The sequence below is a fragment of the Myotis daubentonii genome, chromosome 5 (genome assembly GCF_963259705.1).
Source record: "Myotis daubentonii chromosome 5, mMyoDau2.1, whole genome shotgun sequence".
Classification (NCBI taxonomy): domain Eukaryota; kingdom Metazoa; phylum Chordata; class Mammalia; order Chiroptera; family Vespertilionidae; genus Myotis; species Myotis daubentonii.
In genome coordinates this window covers 5,163,087-5,179,490 of record NC_081844.1, presented here as the reverse complement: position 1 = coordinate 5,179,490, position 16,404 = coordinate 5,163,087, and the positions used below count along the sequence as shown (strand labels likewise).

At 40.5% G+C, this 16,404-nt stretch overlaps 1 protein-coding gene across 4 annotated transcripts in view; it reads left to right on the top strand.

The window, feature by feature from the left end:
• CNOT6 (CCR4-NOT transcription complex subunit 6) overlaps positions 1–12,346 on the top strand; it is a 68,020-nt gene extending 55,674 nt beyond the window's left edge. For all 4 annotated transcript variants that reach the window (XM_059695637.1, XM_059695636.1, XM_059695634.1 and 1 more), the window contains 2 exons: positions 4,237–4,439; positions 8,345–12,346. In XM_059695637.1, the coding sequence (XP_059551620.1) occupies positions 4,237–4,439; positions 8,345–8,557 (416 nt within the window). In that variant the 3' untranslated portion in view covers positions 8,558–12,346. The remainder of the gene's footprint in view (positions 1–4,236; positions 4,440–8,344) is intronic.
• Positions 12,347–16,404: the final 4,058 nt, after the last annotated feature.

Genomic DNA, 16,404 nt, shown 5'->3' with positions numbered 1-16,404 from the left:
GAACTGGTGATTATAATAGAATCAGGGACATAGAAAGGGAATGGACTGACTATTCCTGGGGGGGAAGGGGTGTGGGGGATGCGGGAAGAGACTGGACAAAAATCGTGCACCTATGGATGAGGACAGTGGGTGGGGAGTGAGGGCGGAGGGTGGGGCGGGAACTGGGAGGAGGGGAGTTATGGGAGGGGAAAAAAAAGGAACAAATGTAATAATCTGAACAATAAAGATTTAATTAAAAAAAAAAGCTGCGGTACATTTACACTATGGAATGCCATGTGGCTGTAAAAAGAAGAAGAAACTCATAACGGTTGTGACAGCATGATTGAAACTGGAGAGTATTATGCTAAGTGAAATAAGCCAGTCAGAGAAAGACAAATGCCGTATGATCTCACTTATATGTGGAATCTAATAAACAAAATAAGTTGTTGAAAATAGGACCGTAGGCATGGGTACATGGAATAGACTGGCAGATCTCAAAGTGGAGGGTGGGGTGGGGACTGGAAGAAATTAACCTAAGCACATATATGCTTAGCCCATTGACACAACAATGTAATGAAGGCTGATGGGAGGTGGACAAAAAGGGGAGACAGACAAAGATGGGGGGAAACGGGGACACCTGTAATAGTGTCAACAATTTTAAAAAACCAACAGTATTTTAATAGCAAACACAGGGAAAATCTCCAACCTTGCTAAATTTTTAAAAATATATTTTTTATCCCTAGCCAGTTTAGCTCAGTGGGTAGAGCGTCAGCTGCAGAGTGAAGGGTCCCAGGTTTGATTCCTGTCAAGGGCACATGCCCAGGTTGTGAGCATGCAAGAGGCAGCTGATCAATGATTCTCATCATTGATGTTTCCCTCTCCCTTCCTCTCTGAAATCAATAAAAATATAGTTAATAAATAAATAAGGCAACATGAATACAACCCTATTTCTTTTTAAAAGTGTGTGTATATATATATATATATATATATATATATATATATATATATACACATCCTATCTAATAAAAGAGAAAAATGGTAATTGGCGTACGACGATACCCTTTTCATTGGCTAATCAGGGCTATATGCAAATTAACTGCCAACTAAGATTGGCAGTTAACTGCCAACTAAGATTGGCAGTTAACTGCCAACTAAGATTGGCAGCTAACTGCCAACAAGATGGCGGTTAATTTGCATATGTAGGCACAATGCAGGGAGGCGAAAGGGAAAGCAGGAAGAAGCCCCCTGCCACTGACAGTGATCGGAAACCCAGGGGGGAGCTAAGAGCTGGGGGGCAGGGCAAAGGCGGCCCTGGGGCCGCCTTTGCCCTGCCCCCCAGCCATGAATGGAGAATCAGGTGCCTTTTCCACCCTGGCCAGTGGTAGCAGGAAGTAGGGGTGGAGCCAGCGATGGGAGCTGGGCACGGTCGAAGCTGGCAGTCCCGGGAGCTAGGGGTCCCTTGCCTGGGCCTAAAGCGAAGCCCACGATCGCGGGGCCGCTGCAGCTGCGGGTCCCAGCTGCCTGGGCCGGACGCCTAGGCCAGAGGCGTTAGGCCTGGGCAGGGGCGGAGCCTGCAACCACGGGGAGCTGGGGGTCCCCTGCCCAGGCCTGACACCTATGCCGGAGGCCTCAGGCCTGGTCAAGGGGCCGATCCAGTGATTGGTGATCAGAGGGTGATGAGGGTCAACTCCTCTGGCCGAGGCATCAGGCCTGGGTGGGGGGCGGAGCCGGGGATTGGGGGGATATGATGGTCCCCTTGCCCAGGCCTGAAGCCTGGGTCAGAGGCGTCAGGCTTGGGCGGTGGGTGGAGCAAGCGATCAGAGGGAGATGGGGGTCCCCTGCCCAGGCATGATTCCTGGGCCAGAGGCCTCAGGCCTGGGCGGGGGCCAGAGCCAGTGATCAGGTGGAGATGGGGGTCCCCTGTCTAAGCCTGACACCTCTGTCAGAGGCGTCAGGCCTGGGCAAGGGGCCGATCCTGCGATTGGAGGGTGATGGGGGTCAACGCCTGAGGGCTCCCAGTATGTGAGAGGGGGCAGGCTGGGCTGAGGGACACTCCCCCACACACACACACACACACACCCAGTGCACGAATTTCGTGCACTGGGCCCCTAGTGTGTGTGTGTGTGTGTGTGTGTGTGTGTGTGTGTGTGTGTGTGTGTATTTATTTCAGAGGAAATGGGGGGGGGGAGAGAGAGAGAGAGAGAGAGAGAGAGAAATATCAGTGATGAGAATCATTGATTAGCTGCCTCTTGGATGCCCCATACTGGGAATTGAGCCTATAACCTGGGCATTTGCCCTAACCTGGAATCAAACCATGGCCTCTTGGTTCATAGGTAGATAGATGCTCAACCACTGAGCCACTCTGGCTGGGCCAACCTTGCTAATTAAATGGAAACTAAAATAAATGTTTGTTGAGCTCATCTTGTGCTTAGGAAATTGGGGAAATAGTGTTCAGGGATGGTGAACTTGCTTTGTAACTAACTGGTGGTGCTCTCTTTCATAGTTGCCACTATCCTATCTAATAATAGACAAAGATTGAAATTGACTGTACCTTTGCTACGCCTCCCATTGGCTAATCAGTGAGATATGCAAATTAACCAACAAAGATGCGGTTAATTTTCATACGTAGGCGCGAAGCGGCGGAGTGAAGACTGAAGGCGCCTCCGGCCGCCGGAGCCGCAAGAGGCTTGGAGGCACCTTCGCTGCTGGGTGCCGGAGGAAAACCGGTGCCGGCAGCCAGGGGAAGGGAAGGCCTGTTGCACGAATCTTTTCGTGCAACAGGCCTCTAGTATATAATAGGACGATGAAGCCTAGTCTTGGTATTTTATACCAAGTAAATAATTTAGCCTAAGTAGAAACCTACATACTAAGATGTTGATTATGGTGTTAATTCTTTTTAAAAAGTAGAAACAGGCTGAGTTTTTAAAAAAGGAAAGGTGCCGAAACCAGTTTGGCTCAGTGGATAGAGCATCGGCCTGTGGACTGAAGGGCACATCCCCAGTGGGAGATGTGCAGGAGGCAGCTGATCAATGTTTCTCTCTCATCGATGTTTCTAACTATCTCTCTCCCTTCCTCTCTGTAAAAAATCAATAAAAAATATATAATAATTAAAAAAAAAAGGAAAGGAAACTAGTTTTAATTAAACAAGCTCTGCCTGTTGTATTGTATAACCATTTAAAAAAGGTAGCCCTAGCCAGTTTGGCTCAGTGGATAGAGTGTCGGCCTGCAGACCAAAGGGCCCCAGGTTCAATTCCAGTCAAGGGCACATGCCTGGGTTGTGGGCTTGGTCCAAAATGCAAGAGGCAGCCAATCAGTGATTCCCTCTCATCATTGATCTTTCTTTCTCTCTATTCCTCTCCCTTTCTCTGTGAGATTAATAAAAATATTTTTTAAAAATAAATAAAAATAATGAAAAAGGTAATTCAGTGTAGCTCGGTGGTTGAGTGTCGACCTATGAACCAGGAGGTCATGGTTCAATTCCTGGTTAAGACATATGCCCGGATTGTGGGATTGATCCCCATTATGGGGCCGGCAGGAGGCAACAGATCAGTGATTCTCTCCCGTCATTGATGTTTCTTTCCCTCTCCCTTCCTCTCTGAAATAAATAAATATATATTTTTAAAGGTAGTTAAGACTACACATAGTTCATGTGAAACAGTAAAGCGAAGAATAAAATATTCAGTATACTATGATTAAAACCATGTACAAATGATTTAAAAATATTTTTATTCATTTCAGAGAGGAAGGGAGAGGGAGAGATAGAAACATCAATGAAAGAGAATCATCCATCAGCTGCCTCCTTCAGGCCCCACACTGGGGACCTAGCCCACAACCCGGGCATGTACCCTAAGAATTGAACCGTGTTCTCCTGGTTCATAGGTTGACGCTCAAGCACTGAGCCATGCCGTCTGGGCATGTACAAATGGATTTAGACAAGTTCTGGCAAATGTAAAAACCCATTTTATTTTAATTTTATTTTTTTATGTGCCTCAGACATGAAACAGCTCTGGCCACTGACATAGGCATCAAGCTAGGATGAACTAAGGACTATACATCTCCTTTGCCCCTGATTGATATAAGAGCAACGCCACCAATCAGGTGTCTCATTGCCAGGGATTCAATACCCATTTTAAAATGTGGGAAGATTTTAGAAAGTATAATATAAAACTATTTACAATTGAATTATCTTTTTAGTTATGTTTTATATAGCATACGTTATACTTGACCTTGTAAAAAGTCCATTTATTTTCATTCTAGGTGTTGTAGAATATTTGAGCACTGGTGGAGTAGAAACAAATCATAAAGACTTTAAGGAACTGAGATATAACGAAAGTCTTACGAACTTTAGCTGTAATGGCAAAAATGGGACAACCAACGGAAGGATCACTCATGGTTTCAAGTTAAAGAGTGCCTATGAGAGTGGCCTGATGCCTTACACCAATTACACGTTTGATTTCAAGGTGAGTTTTGAAATTAGTAAACTTGTAAAAACTTTATTTTTAAAGGAGAGTCTTACTACTTTGTCAAGTCTTTAAAATGTGAATATTTGTTCAGTTTAGGCCATCTTGAGTTGGTTTACAGAAATATTCTAGATAACTTAGAATTATTTCTGGTGTAAGAAATCAGATGAAATAATAATAGTAAATCCTGAGTTAACTGTCTCATCCTTTGGGGCCAATTATGTTTCTTATAGACAATGCAAAGCTGGATTTGCCATACCACAGGCCCTCAGATAATGTCACGACATTTTTTTTATTATTATTAAATCTTTATTGTTCAGATTATTACATTTGTTCCTCTTTTTCCCCCCCATAACTCCCCTCCCAGTTCCCACCCCACCCTCCTCCCTCACTCCCCACCCACTGTCCTCATCCATAGGTGCACGATTTTTGTCCAGTCTTTTCCCGCATCCCCCACACCCCTTCCCCCCCAAGAATAGTCAGTCCATTCCCTTTCTATGTCCCTGATTCTATTATAATCACCAGTTCATTCTGTTCATCAGATTATTTATTCACTTGATTTTTAGATTCACTTGTTGATAGATGTGTATTTGTTGTCCATAATTTGTATCTTTACCTTTTTCTTCTTCTTCCTCTTCTTAAAGGATACCTTTCAGCATTTCATATAATACTGGTTTGGTGGTGATGAACTCCTTTAGCTTTTTCTTATCTGTGAAGCTCTTTATCTGACCTTCAATTCTGAATGATAGCTTTGCTGGATAAAGTAATCTTGGTTGTAGATTCTTGGCATTCATCACTTTGAATATTTCTTGCCACTCCCTTCTGGCCTGCAAAGTTTCGGTTGAGAAATCAGCTGACAGCCGTATGGGTATCCCTTATAGGTAACTGAGTTTCTTTCTCTTGCTGCTTTTAAGATTCTCTCTTTGTCTTTGCTCTTGGCATTTTAATGATGATGTGTCTTGGTGTGGTCCTCTTTGGATTCCTTTTGTTTGGGGTTCTCTGCGCTTCCTGGACCTGTAGGTCTATTTCTTTCACCAGGTAGGGGAAGTTTTCTGTCATTATTTCTTCAAATAGGTTTTCAATATCTTGCTCTCTCTCATCTTCTGGCACCCCTATAATTCTGATGTTAGTACGCTTGAAGCTGTCCCAGAGGCTCCTTACACTATCTTCGTATTTTCGGATTCTTTTTTCATTTTGCTTCTCCAGTTGGGTGTTTTTTGCTTCTTCGCATTTCAAATCTTTGACTTGATTCTTGCGCTCCTCTGGTCTGCTGTTGGGAGTCTGTATAATATTCTTTATTTCAGTCAGTGTATGCTTAATTTCTAGTTGGTCCTTTATCACAACATCGAGGGTCTCATTAGATTTCTTGTACATCTCATTAAGTTTATCGGCAGTCTCTAGAAGACTCTTGAGAGACCTCAAAAGTGTGGTTTTGAATTCTATATCCAGCAGCCTGCTTTCCTCCGGTTCTGTCATTTGTGTCCTGTTTCTTTGTCTCGGCATTTTTTATGCTTTGCTGTGTCGATAGAGTGGCTTTCTGTGCTAAGTGTCCCAGTTACCTGAGGTAGACACGCCCCCTTGTGGTCTTTGTGCACAGTCTTGTTGTAGCTAAGCCTTGATTGTTGTAGGTATCACTGGGCGGGATTTGACCTCCAGGCCAACTGGCTGTGAGAATCAGCTGTGTCTGCAGTGGGAGAACTTCTGTCCTCTAGGGAGGTGCTAATCTAGCCTTTGCCTGAGGCTATCCGGCAAATGCCTCTGTGCAGGGCTTGGGCGGGGCGGGTCCCAAGGGATCAACAGGGCAGGCAGGCGGAGGGAGCAGTTATGGCTGCTCTCAGTCCCGTCCCCAGAGGCTCTGCCTCTCAGTGTCCCAGCAACTGCTGCAAACCTCGGAGAGAAAGCTGCCCTCGGGTTCCGACCGATGCCAGACAGTCCCGCTTCTCCCGTTTGAGTCTGGGTCCCTAGAGGCTAACCTGGAACTGGAGCTCAGACCCTGAGACTCCCTCCCGATTGAAACAGATAACCGCGCCCTCAGCCGCCAGCCCGCTCTGCGCGCACCTCTACACCTTAGTATTTGACTTCAGCACTGTGCCTCCTCTGAGCCTCGGTATGCTTTTCTCTTTCCTTCTAGTTGTGGAATTTCCACTCAGCCAGCCTTCCTCTGGTTCTGGGTGATGTCCATTCAGTTCCATCTTTTAGTTGTATTTTTGAAGTGGTTGTTCGAGGCAGCAAACTCCGGTGTTTACCTCTGCCGCCATCTTGGTTTCTCCCCCCTACAGATTCTTTCCAACGTCATTGTTTTCAACATCATTTCATTACAATGTTGATGAGATGCCATGGGAACATAACTCTTGTATATATCAACTAGCCTCTGGTAAAATTAATTACATTCTCTGTTGTTTCGCTTAAAGTTGCAGAACTATCTAGTCATTAAGTAAGGACTTACTGTATCTAATTTGGTGTCAGTTGGGGTGAGGTGTTCCACCTCATGTTAAACAGACTGAAACCTACTCTTGAGTGCTAAAATGTGGTTTATCGTTGGCCATTTTTAAGTTGCTAAAATATATATATATGCCTTATAGTTGACAGCTTACAGTGTGGAGACTTTCCTTAGTGAGTCTCTTTATTTTTAGTTTCAGCGGTTATTTAGGGTTTGTGTTCAGCTGTCCTTTTTAGCCTCCTTTTGCGTTTCTGCTTTCTTGTATCCTAGTTTTCCACTTCTAACCTGATGGAACATGAATCGTTCAGGTTAGATTATTAGAGTGCAAATACTAGTGTTAACTGGTTCCTAATTTTGGTGGGGAGTGCTCTTTTAGACTCTTTAAAAGAAACTGTTGAAAACCATGGTAGTTTTTTATTTGACTTTGGGGGATCCCCAGTACTGTAGGTAATTATTATTTAGTCCTGGTAACAGATGAGTGTGTCCAGTTGAAGAAAGATTAGAGTGGACTCTAGGAAAACTGACACGTAAATGACAAAAACCATAGAGGGGGAAACGAAGACTCTGGGAGCTTACCTGCCAAGGAAATCAGGCCTTTCTAGGAAAGGGTAGTGGTGGGTGAGCTTCAAAAAGATGCTGGTGAGGGGTGCTTCCCGGAGTGGTGAGGCAGTAAAAGCTAACTTGGAGATTCTTATTTCAGAAGCTTGATTGAAGAAGTGCGGGTAATAACTCAAAGGTGGGCGAGATTAGGGATTTTTTTTTCTTCGTTCGTGCTAGTGATGTAGAGATAGGAAGGAGACCTTTGAATATATTTAAATATTTTTGGCCAAGAACATGTAGAGGAGCAAGTGAAAAGCCAAGAGGTGCTTAGCTGTGTGCCTGGTGCTGCAGGACGTGCAGGGCGGGACAGCCTGGTCTCAGCCACATGAGTGGTATATAGTAGGGCACACATCAGCAGGGGAAGAGAAGCGGAGGTGGTGGGAGGTACCAGTGAGCTGTGAAGATCTTCGGAAAGTGATTGAGGTCCACACTTGAAGGCTGAGAAGGATTAACCAGATGACAAGTAGAAGAAAGTGTTCGGGCAGGGAGTGCAGCATGTGTGAAAGCTGTGAGGCTGGGAGGAGACGGGCACATGCAAAGAATGTTTATCCCCCTCCCCCCTCATAAAAAAAGAGCTAGTCTGGCAAAGGGGTAGTGAGGAAAGAGAAGCAGAAGCCATATCACGAAAGATGCTTTATGTCTTATTAAAAATTTTGAAAGGATCCAGGTAGGAAAATGAATGGTTGCCATGCTAAAGTCTTCATTCTGCAAGGTTTGGCGTTTAGGGGACCATTTGGCTCAGGTGGTACTGCCTCTTCCCACATGCTAATGACGTTTTTACAAAACATGCCTGAAAGGGTATGTCTTGAGATCTTTCGGTATTTCAGTGTTATCTTATTTTTTTTATTTCCTTCTGATTTTTCAGGGTATAATTGACTACATCTTCTACTCTAAGCCTCAGCTGAACACATTAGGCATTCTGGGACCTCTGGACCACCATTGGCTAGTTGAGAATAATATCAGCGGCTGCCCACACCCACTCATCCCCTCCGACCACTTCTCACTTTTTGCACAACTGGAGCTCTTACTGCCTTTCCTGCCCCAAGTTAACGGCATTCACCTTCCTGGCAGGAGGTAGTCGAGTACCTTCAGAAGACGACCTCAATTTCACTTGTAAACTTATAAGAAAATCTGAATATCGGGGAGTGAGATATGGCCATTAGGGATTTTTTTTCTTGGTGATTTGAGTTTTCAGTCTGATTATTTGATAAGGATATAGTGTGAAAGCCAGGTGCTAGCAACAGACAAATTCTGAGCCCAATATGCTTTATACACTGTTGGACAGGGATTGGTGTGTTTGCACCTATCTTTTAATTTGTTACCAGTAATTTTCCTGTTTCTTCTATCCAATATAATATTTTCATGCCTTGAAATAGGAAAATGTTTGAACAGCATATTCTCTTTGCACAGAAATCAGTACTACTTTTTTGAGGCCAGTAATAACATCCAGAGAACATTCTTCCATACTTGACTCCCTTCTTTTTCAGACATATTTGTAAAATACAGAATTTGAATTTAGCCTTTATGATTGTATATGATCCACAGAAGACCTGATTTATGAAATTTTGTACTAAAAAAAATCAGATTTGGAAATGATTGTATTGTAAATTAAGGCTGAATTTTTGTTTTTGTGTGTGTTTTTTACACCGGTTTCATGTGTTATAAAGGCCAGCTTGTAAAAGAAGCTGCAACGGACTTTCTCTGCAGAGGAGTTGCGCTGTTAGGGTTTTCTTGGCTATTTTGTGCTACTTTGTTATTAAATGGAGAACCTTACTCTTTAAACCTATTTAATGCTTAGGACATTTTTTCATGAATTCTGGGTTTTTACAAAAACTATCTCTCTACCAGGACAGAGAAGCTGAGCAGTGGTGATCTGTAGGCATTTATGGACTGAATGTAATGATATATGTACATTCTGATATTTTTAAATCTTTAACTTTTTTTAAGTTAAAAAATTGCAGCTGCTTAGGTACAGCTTTTTAACTCCTTTTTGAGACGCCTCCTCTCTGTCTCCACTGTGCCTGCCTCAGTTGTTCTCACCAAACACTGCCCGTGCATGCAGAGAGAATCGGTGCATCTTCTTTTATAGTTTTAAATACTGTTGAACATTTGTGAGGGTTTTATGGACATGCTTTTGTATGAGCTGTGACTTTTTCCCATTGTAAAGCATTGAATATCACATTTTGGACATAGGGTGAATCCCTGGGTCTTTGCTCACCAGACCCAAGCACTCCTTCTTGGTGTCATTGCACAGTGCTGTCACCCAGGATACTACTATCATGTGAAGTCTTTTTGTTTTCCATGTTTTTCTTTTAAAAAATCATTCCTTTTTTTTTTTTTAAAGTAATTTTCCGTTTATGAAACAGTATAAATGAGATGTATTTTCAAAACTGGTCCTTAAGACAATTCTTCAGATCATTTTTGAAGTGACTAAGCTATTTTAATATGTCAACCAAGATAAAAGTTATATTGTACCCTGTGTATTTGCCCATAGTGCCGTTAGTAGATAAGAGATTAAAGCCAGCTTTAACTTTGCAAAGTTAACTCATATGTATTCTGGTCTCATTCATTTATTATCATCTCAAAACTAAAATTAATTCAGAGGGAACTTGGTCCAACTGCTTTTGTTTCAACTTCAGGCAAGGGAAGAAAAGAACACCATGTGAGGAGTAGGGTGAAAAATTGTTCAGTGATAATTTTTACACAGAGAATGAGTCATTTTGGATGATGGCTTAAAATTTTATGAAAAAATGTTCAACACATAAATGTGCTTATTCTGTTTTTAAGAGAAAATAAAATTTACACACAGTTTAAATAAATTTTTTTTCTTTTAAAAAAATTCTCCAAAAGCTGTTGGTTGATCTTGAATTTTTGTCTGGGACCTAGTTTCTTCTTTGAGGTTTTTTAAAGATTTTGTTGTGATGGATTTTTTTTATTTTTATTTTTTGTTTAAGTTGTGCTGACACCAAACACATTCAGTTTATAATCAATACATTGAAAAGTTGGTATTATTGATGTAGAACCAAGGCATAACTTTCTATGGGGTTTTGTTTTATTTTTTTGTAAAGTGTGAATAAAGGTGTGTTTACTCATTTTTCCTAAACACTGTGTTGGTAATGTGCATCATGACAATTTCCAGAGAAGGCCATCTGGAGCTGGCTGGACTGATGAAACAAAGGGAGCTTCTTTTCCTCTGACCTGCATTATGTAATACCAGGGCCAGAGAGCTTTAGGGAAGGGGGAGGGGAGCGGCACTTCCTCATTTTGTGTTTGTTAATGGAGGATGTATTCTTTCATAGATGCTGGAACTAGAGTGCACTTGTTAGAAGCTAAAGGTTTGAGCTTTACAGGAAATGTCTTCATCTGTATTCGTTATTGTTATAATATATTTGAATTGGGGGGGCAGGATAGTATTAACATTGTTGATTCAATGGCCTGTTATGTCTTGAAAATATTTGTCCTTGCCTCTTCTAGGCATACTGCATTCTGTGGGGTCAGTTTGAACAGCTTCTCTACCTTATTGAGATAGTGATGAATTGATCCAAGAGTGTAGATTTACAACTATAACCTTCAAAAGAAAAAGAAATATTTTGAATCTGTAGGGAATCAACAGTCACACCAAAATAGACGGTGATACTTCTGTTAAGCAAGGTTTTGTGTTTTAAATATTTCTGTGTCCTGAGTAATTTTCAGTCTATACTCTCTAAAATGCAATAAAAACTAGTATGTTTTCACAGTATAGATTTTTTTTCCAGAAACTCTGTAACAAATACATTTAATGTGGTGTTGCCATAATGTAATTTCATTGTTCTTGCTGGATAAATTCATGTTATGAATGTTTTACAGAAAACTTGGACTATGTTTTCTGTTTTAATGATCAGAAAGTTGGAGGCATTCAATTCCTTGTTGTAAATCTCCTGAAGTACAGTTAACCATATTAGTGGTAATTATTTATGCTTTGAGAATTTAAATTATGTTCATTAAAATTAATTTATGGCATAATTTAAACTAAAGTTGTAGATATGAAATGTTGATTACAACTTTAATCACCCTAGAAGATAGTCAAGGAACATCTCCCAAGAAATGTGTTTTTATTTTTACCTGATTTAATGACAGCCAGGAAAGCTTATTTGAGTTAGCACTTTGAAATCTAAGGACATTATTAATAGGGTGGAATGCACTTCTAAATGTTGAAATTAAAATTTCAAAGCTCTTCCAATATGCAGGTTTTCAATAATAAATCCCAGTTTTAGTATTCCACTTTTTACTATTTGACGTCGTAGGATTTGTTTCCGTGGTGATTTCTAAGGTTTTGGGGTCATAACAGAAGAACAAAGCCAGTCTGGGCGAGAGAATGGCAGCCGCTTGTTCTTTAATGAGCCGGCCTGAGTGCGCAGAGCAGACGCTGCGGATCATCAAAGAACACTCAGCAAGCGCTCCTCTCCCGCTCAGAACAGGTGTTCAGGATGTTCACTTTGCTCTGCTCTTTGGTTACATGTGTTTTAATAACTGGTATGTTGAAGTCGTATCTGAAATAGAGTATCTAGTTTTTATTCACAGTACATTCTATTGTGTGATGCACTGGGCTGACTTTGGTTTATTTACCATTCATGTAACAGAACCCAGCACATTATCTGCACTAAGCTCAAAGAATGTTTGCCTAGGCAGCTCTTTGATAAGGGTCATGGGAAACTGAATATGTACCTATGGACCAGAGGTAACAAGGGCTTTTACTGTTCTTTTCAGTGGAACCTTCTTGGTCAAATTGTAACTAGCTAGTATTATATTTATATACAGGGTCTCTTTTCTTTACCGATGTATTTTCCTACTTATAGCCAACCAATAAATTCAGTATTTGTTTCAAATATTTTAAAAGTGTAATTTGTATAGCTGTAGTACTGAGGTTTGAGAAAATAAATGTTAATCAGCAGACCACATATTTAAAATTCTGAGTAATCTGGGACAGGGTTATAACTCACCCTCTGAAAGGGAAGAGTGATTGGGGGACAGACCATGATTCTGTAGAAATGGTATAAACTTAAGGATTTCTTTAATGGCTGTATTATTCTGTTAAAATTAATATCTTTGCCAAAGTTCAGTTTTAGGCAACTAACGATCCTTTGCATTGAGGATTGTTGTCGTTACCATATACCTCATAATGACTTCGTATGTCTTCCATCTTTTGGAAGGAGATTGACATATTTTAAATAAATATTTTTAAATATAGCCGCAAACGTTGTGTTGGTGGGGTTGTACTAATTCATTAAGTGTTTTACTTGTTACATGTATGTTTTGTTGTATATAAACTTTTAAAATGTGTGACTTCCCAAGTCTTCAGGACATCAACTACATTTGCTTTTTAGAAACTACTTCTATAACAAATAAATGTAAATTTTTATGTAGATATTGGAAAAATCATTTAAAATCAGGAAACAATTTAGATAAAAACAATGTTTTGCTGAGATGTCCAGTTTTTAAATTAGGCGTTTTCTACCAATACTTTAATATATAATTTTACTTCTATCTATAACAGAAGTCATATTCCTTCTTATAACTGTAAAAATGTGTAAAAAAGCTAATGACGTATGTTCATATTACTTTATAAATTCTAGTTAATGTTCTTTAGAGGAACAAGTACATGAGGAAACATGAACTGGAATACATTTAAATAAAGTTTTCAGGTTTTAGGTAATGATGTTATATATACTGAGAATTTCCTTGTAGTATTTAGATACTCAAATCTAAATTAATTTTAAAAATAAGCTTTCACAAATACTGTAAAGACAATTTTAGTATAAGGTTATATATTAGGAGAATCTTAAAGATAGTTTTTACTAGAATTTTACAAGAATGTTAAGAATATTTCTGGAAGTTCATTTCCTCTAAATAATAAAATACAAAATGCGCTACGTAGATCATTCCCCAAATGAGTCTAACAAACTAGCCTAAAGCTAGGAATTGGGAAAACTGCTGAATTGCAAGGTGTCTTGAAAACCAGTTTCTACAGTTTCCTTAGCAACATTAGCATGTTTAATCAAATGAGTAAGATGTCAGTTTGCTCGTTTTCTTTGAACTGCAAACTTCAAGACACTCTAATCTACTTGAAAGCATATTAAATTACGTTGAGCCTGTCAGGAGAAACTTTGCTCTCTACACCAGTGTGACTGGAGGTGGCCTCGAGCTCTTAATGTCCCAACTTCAGCCTCCCTAGCATGTGAGTCTGAGCTGCAGGCCCTGAGCGCTGACTTAGCACCGCTGCTTCATTCGTTAACGGTTTCTCACGGCCAACCCTGCAGCCCTGCTGGTTTCAGTGTTCCCCCTTCATGCCAATCCTGCTAATGCTGTTTGTTTCCAAAGTTCATGTGATTCTTCAGACCTGGTCCGTGAACTGATGGTGTGACCAAAGCCAGTTAAGAGAAATCTACAAAATACTGGACTTATTTTCTGTTTATTATTCACACTGAGGCAGATGGCTATATCTCAGGCAGCGGTACAAGTGAGGGGTATAGGAAATGTGTGCAGCTGGGAATGGAGTGGATTTCTGGTGGGGAGTGCAGTAGAGTGGCTGGGACACAGTGAGTGGTGCCTTTTGAGCCTTGAACCATATACTGAGGTTGGAACTTCATCCTGTAGGTGGCGGTAAAGAGCCATACAGGGTTTTAGATGCAAGTCACACTACCAGGTTTGTATTTTAGAAAGGTCACTAACAGCACTATGGAAGATGGAGTAAAAGAATAAGACTATTTAACTGGTTTCTGACATGCTTCAGTTAACAGAAGATAAACTGAGGACTGCTTACAGGGCAGTAAGCTGAAATGTTTAGGAAATCCTATATAATAAAAGGCTAATGTGCAAATAGACTGAACGGCAGAACGACCAGTTGCTATGATGTGCACTGGCCACCAGGGGGCAGACACTCAATGCAGGAGTTTCCCCTGGTGGACAGTGTGCTCTCACAGGGGGAGCGCCACTCGGCCAGAAGCCAGGCTCACCCACAGCTGGCGCGCGCAGCAGTGGTGGTGGGAGACTTTACCGCCTTCGCAGCAGCACTAAGGATGCACCTAAGCCATCAGTTGGACATCCCCCAAGGGCTCCTCCCCACCCTCCAGTGCATGAATTTTGTGCACCGGGCCTCTAGTAGAATCTATAAGAACCTTTATTCCTGCCTCATTCATTGTGTGAGAAAAGACGAGTGAGTTTTGTTCGGTCACTCATTGTCTCCATTAGGCAGACCCTGACTCAACATCTCTCATATCTTTACCAGCAAGGCTTTAGTTTTTCCTTAACTGAGCTGACTAAAACATTTGATCGAAGAATTTTGTTTCTCAGGTTACATTAATTTCCCATTATTTTTCATTCCAATTTTAGTCTGCGAAGGAGATCCAGTATGGCACTACTAAACAGTTGAATAAATCCAGAAAATAATAAAAGATAACATTTGATGCCAATATAATTGTTCTAGCTTTTTTTTCTTGATTCTCATATTCTTGATAATGGTTTCAGTGTAAAAAGACTGCATTAGAGGGTACTTTAATAAAGCAACACACAGAAATGAAAAAGACCCAAGAATTATAAAAGCAGTAAGTTTCCTTCATGTAACAGATTAGACTGTGGTGTTCAATATGGTAACTTTTGCCACAAATGGATTTTGAATACTTGAAATACAGCTAGCATGACTGGAACTTGTTTTTCTGTTAAATAAAACATTGTTTTGATAGGACTGTATTCCCCTTTATCTGTTGCATTCTGTAAAATACAGAATGAGTGTATTATTTACTAGTATATTATGCATAAACATCACCAGTTGTCAAATAATTGATTCCATTCTAACAATGTTTTACTTATCAAAGTAACTATCTGTTAGATGAATATTGTATGCAAATAGCATGAGTTAACTGTGCCTGTATAAGATAAGTATGTACAAATTATAAATTAAAAGTCATTTCTGATACAGAACTGAGCCAATACAATTGGAAAAGTCTGGAAGGCATATTACAAATTCCATGATGAAAGACACGGGCAGTTTGTGGCACCAGGACAAAGGAAAAAAGTGAATATTTTCTCAAAAAAGAATAGATGAAATTAATTACCTGAAATGTCCAACAAAGTTTTTAAACAATTTATAACAAGCTATGAGCTTGTATATTTGGCTTGTATTTCCGCACAGAAAAAACTAATGGACATGCGTTTTAAAAGTATTATGGAAATTGTTTTGGAAAAGTCTAAAAATATTTAACAAAAGTGAGATTTTTTCTGGTAAGCCTACAGTTACCTAGAGAGTACAAGACCTAATACTACTAAAGGTCAATTGACTCAATTTTGAAAAATTGAAAGTACTTGTTGTCTTCAGGTGAGTTCTGTGATATAAGACACTGTCCAGTCAGTCCTTTGTGCACGCTTGTAGTATCTTAAAGGACTTCCAATTTTACAAAGAAACGTGAATTCTGACCCTGAAATAATCTAAAAACTTAGGATGGGTATTTTTCATCTTTCACATCTGCCAAGGAATTTCTGCTGACTATGGAAAAGATAGTTTCAGTACAGATAGTACTTTAGCTATTGGGTTAAAAGACTGGATTTACTGGCATTTTTCATGGAGCCTAGATTTCCCTTGCTTACTTTTGTTTTGCATTAGTTAACTCTATGATGCTTATTGAAAATAGCTGCACTCGGTTTTCTGGAATCTACTCTTTGGACAGTGTTGTTAAAATTGTTCAGTAAAAGCAAGGGAGCCCTAACTGGTTTGGCTCAGTGGATAGAGCGTCGGCCTGCAGACTGAAGGGTCGCAGGTTCGATTCCAGTCAAGGGCATGTACCTTGGTTGCGGGCACATCCCCAGTAGGGAGTGTGCAAGGAGGCAGCTGATCGATGTTTCTCATCGATGTTTCTAACCTCTCTATCCCTCTCCCTTCCTCTCTGTAAAAAA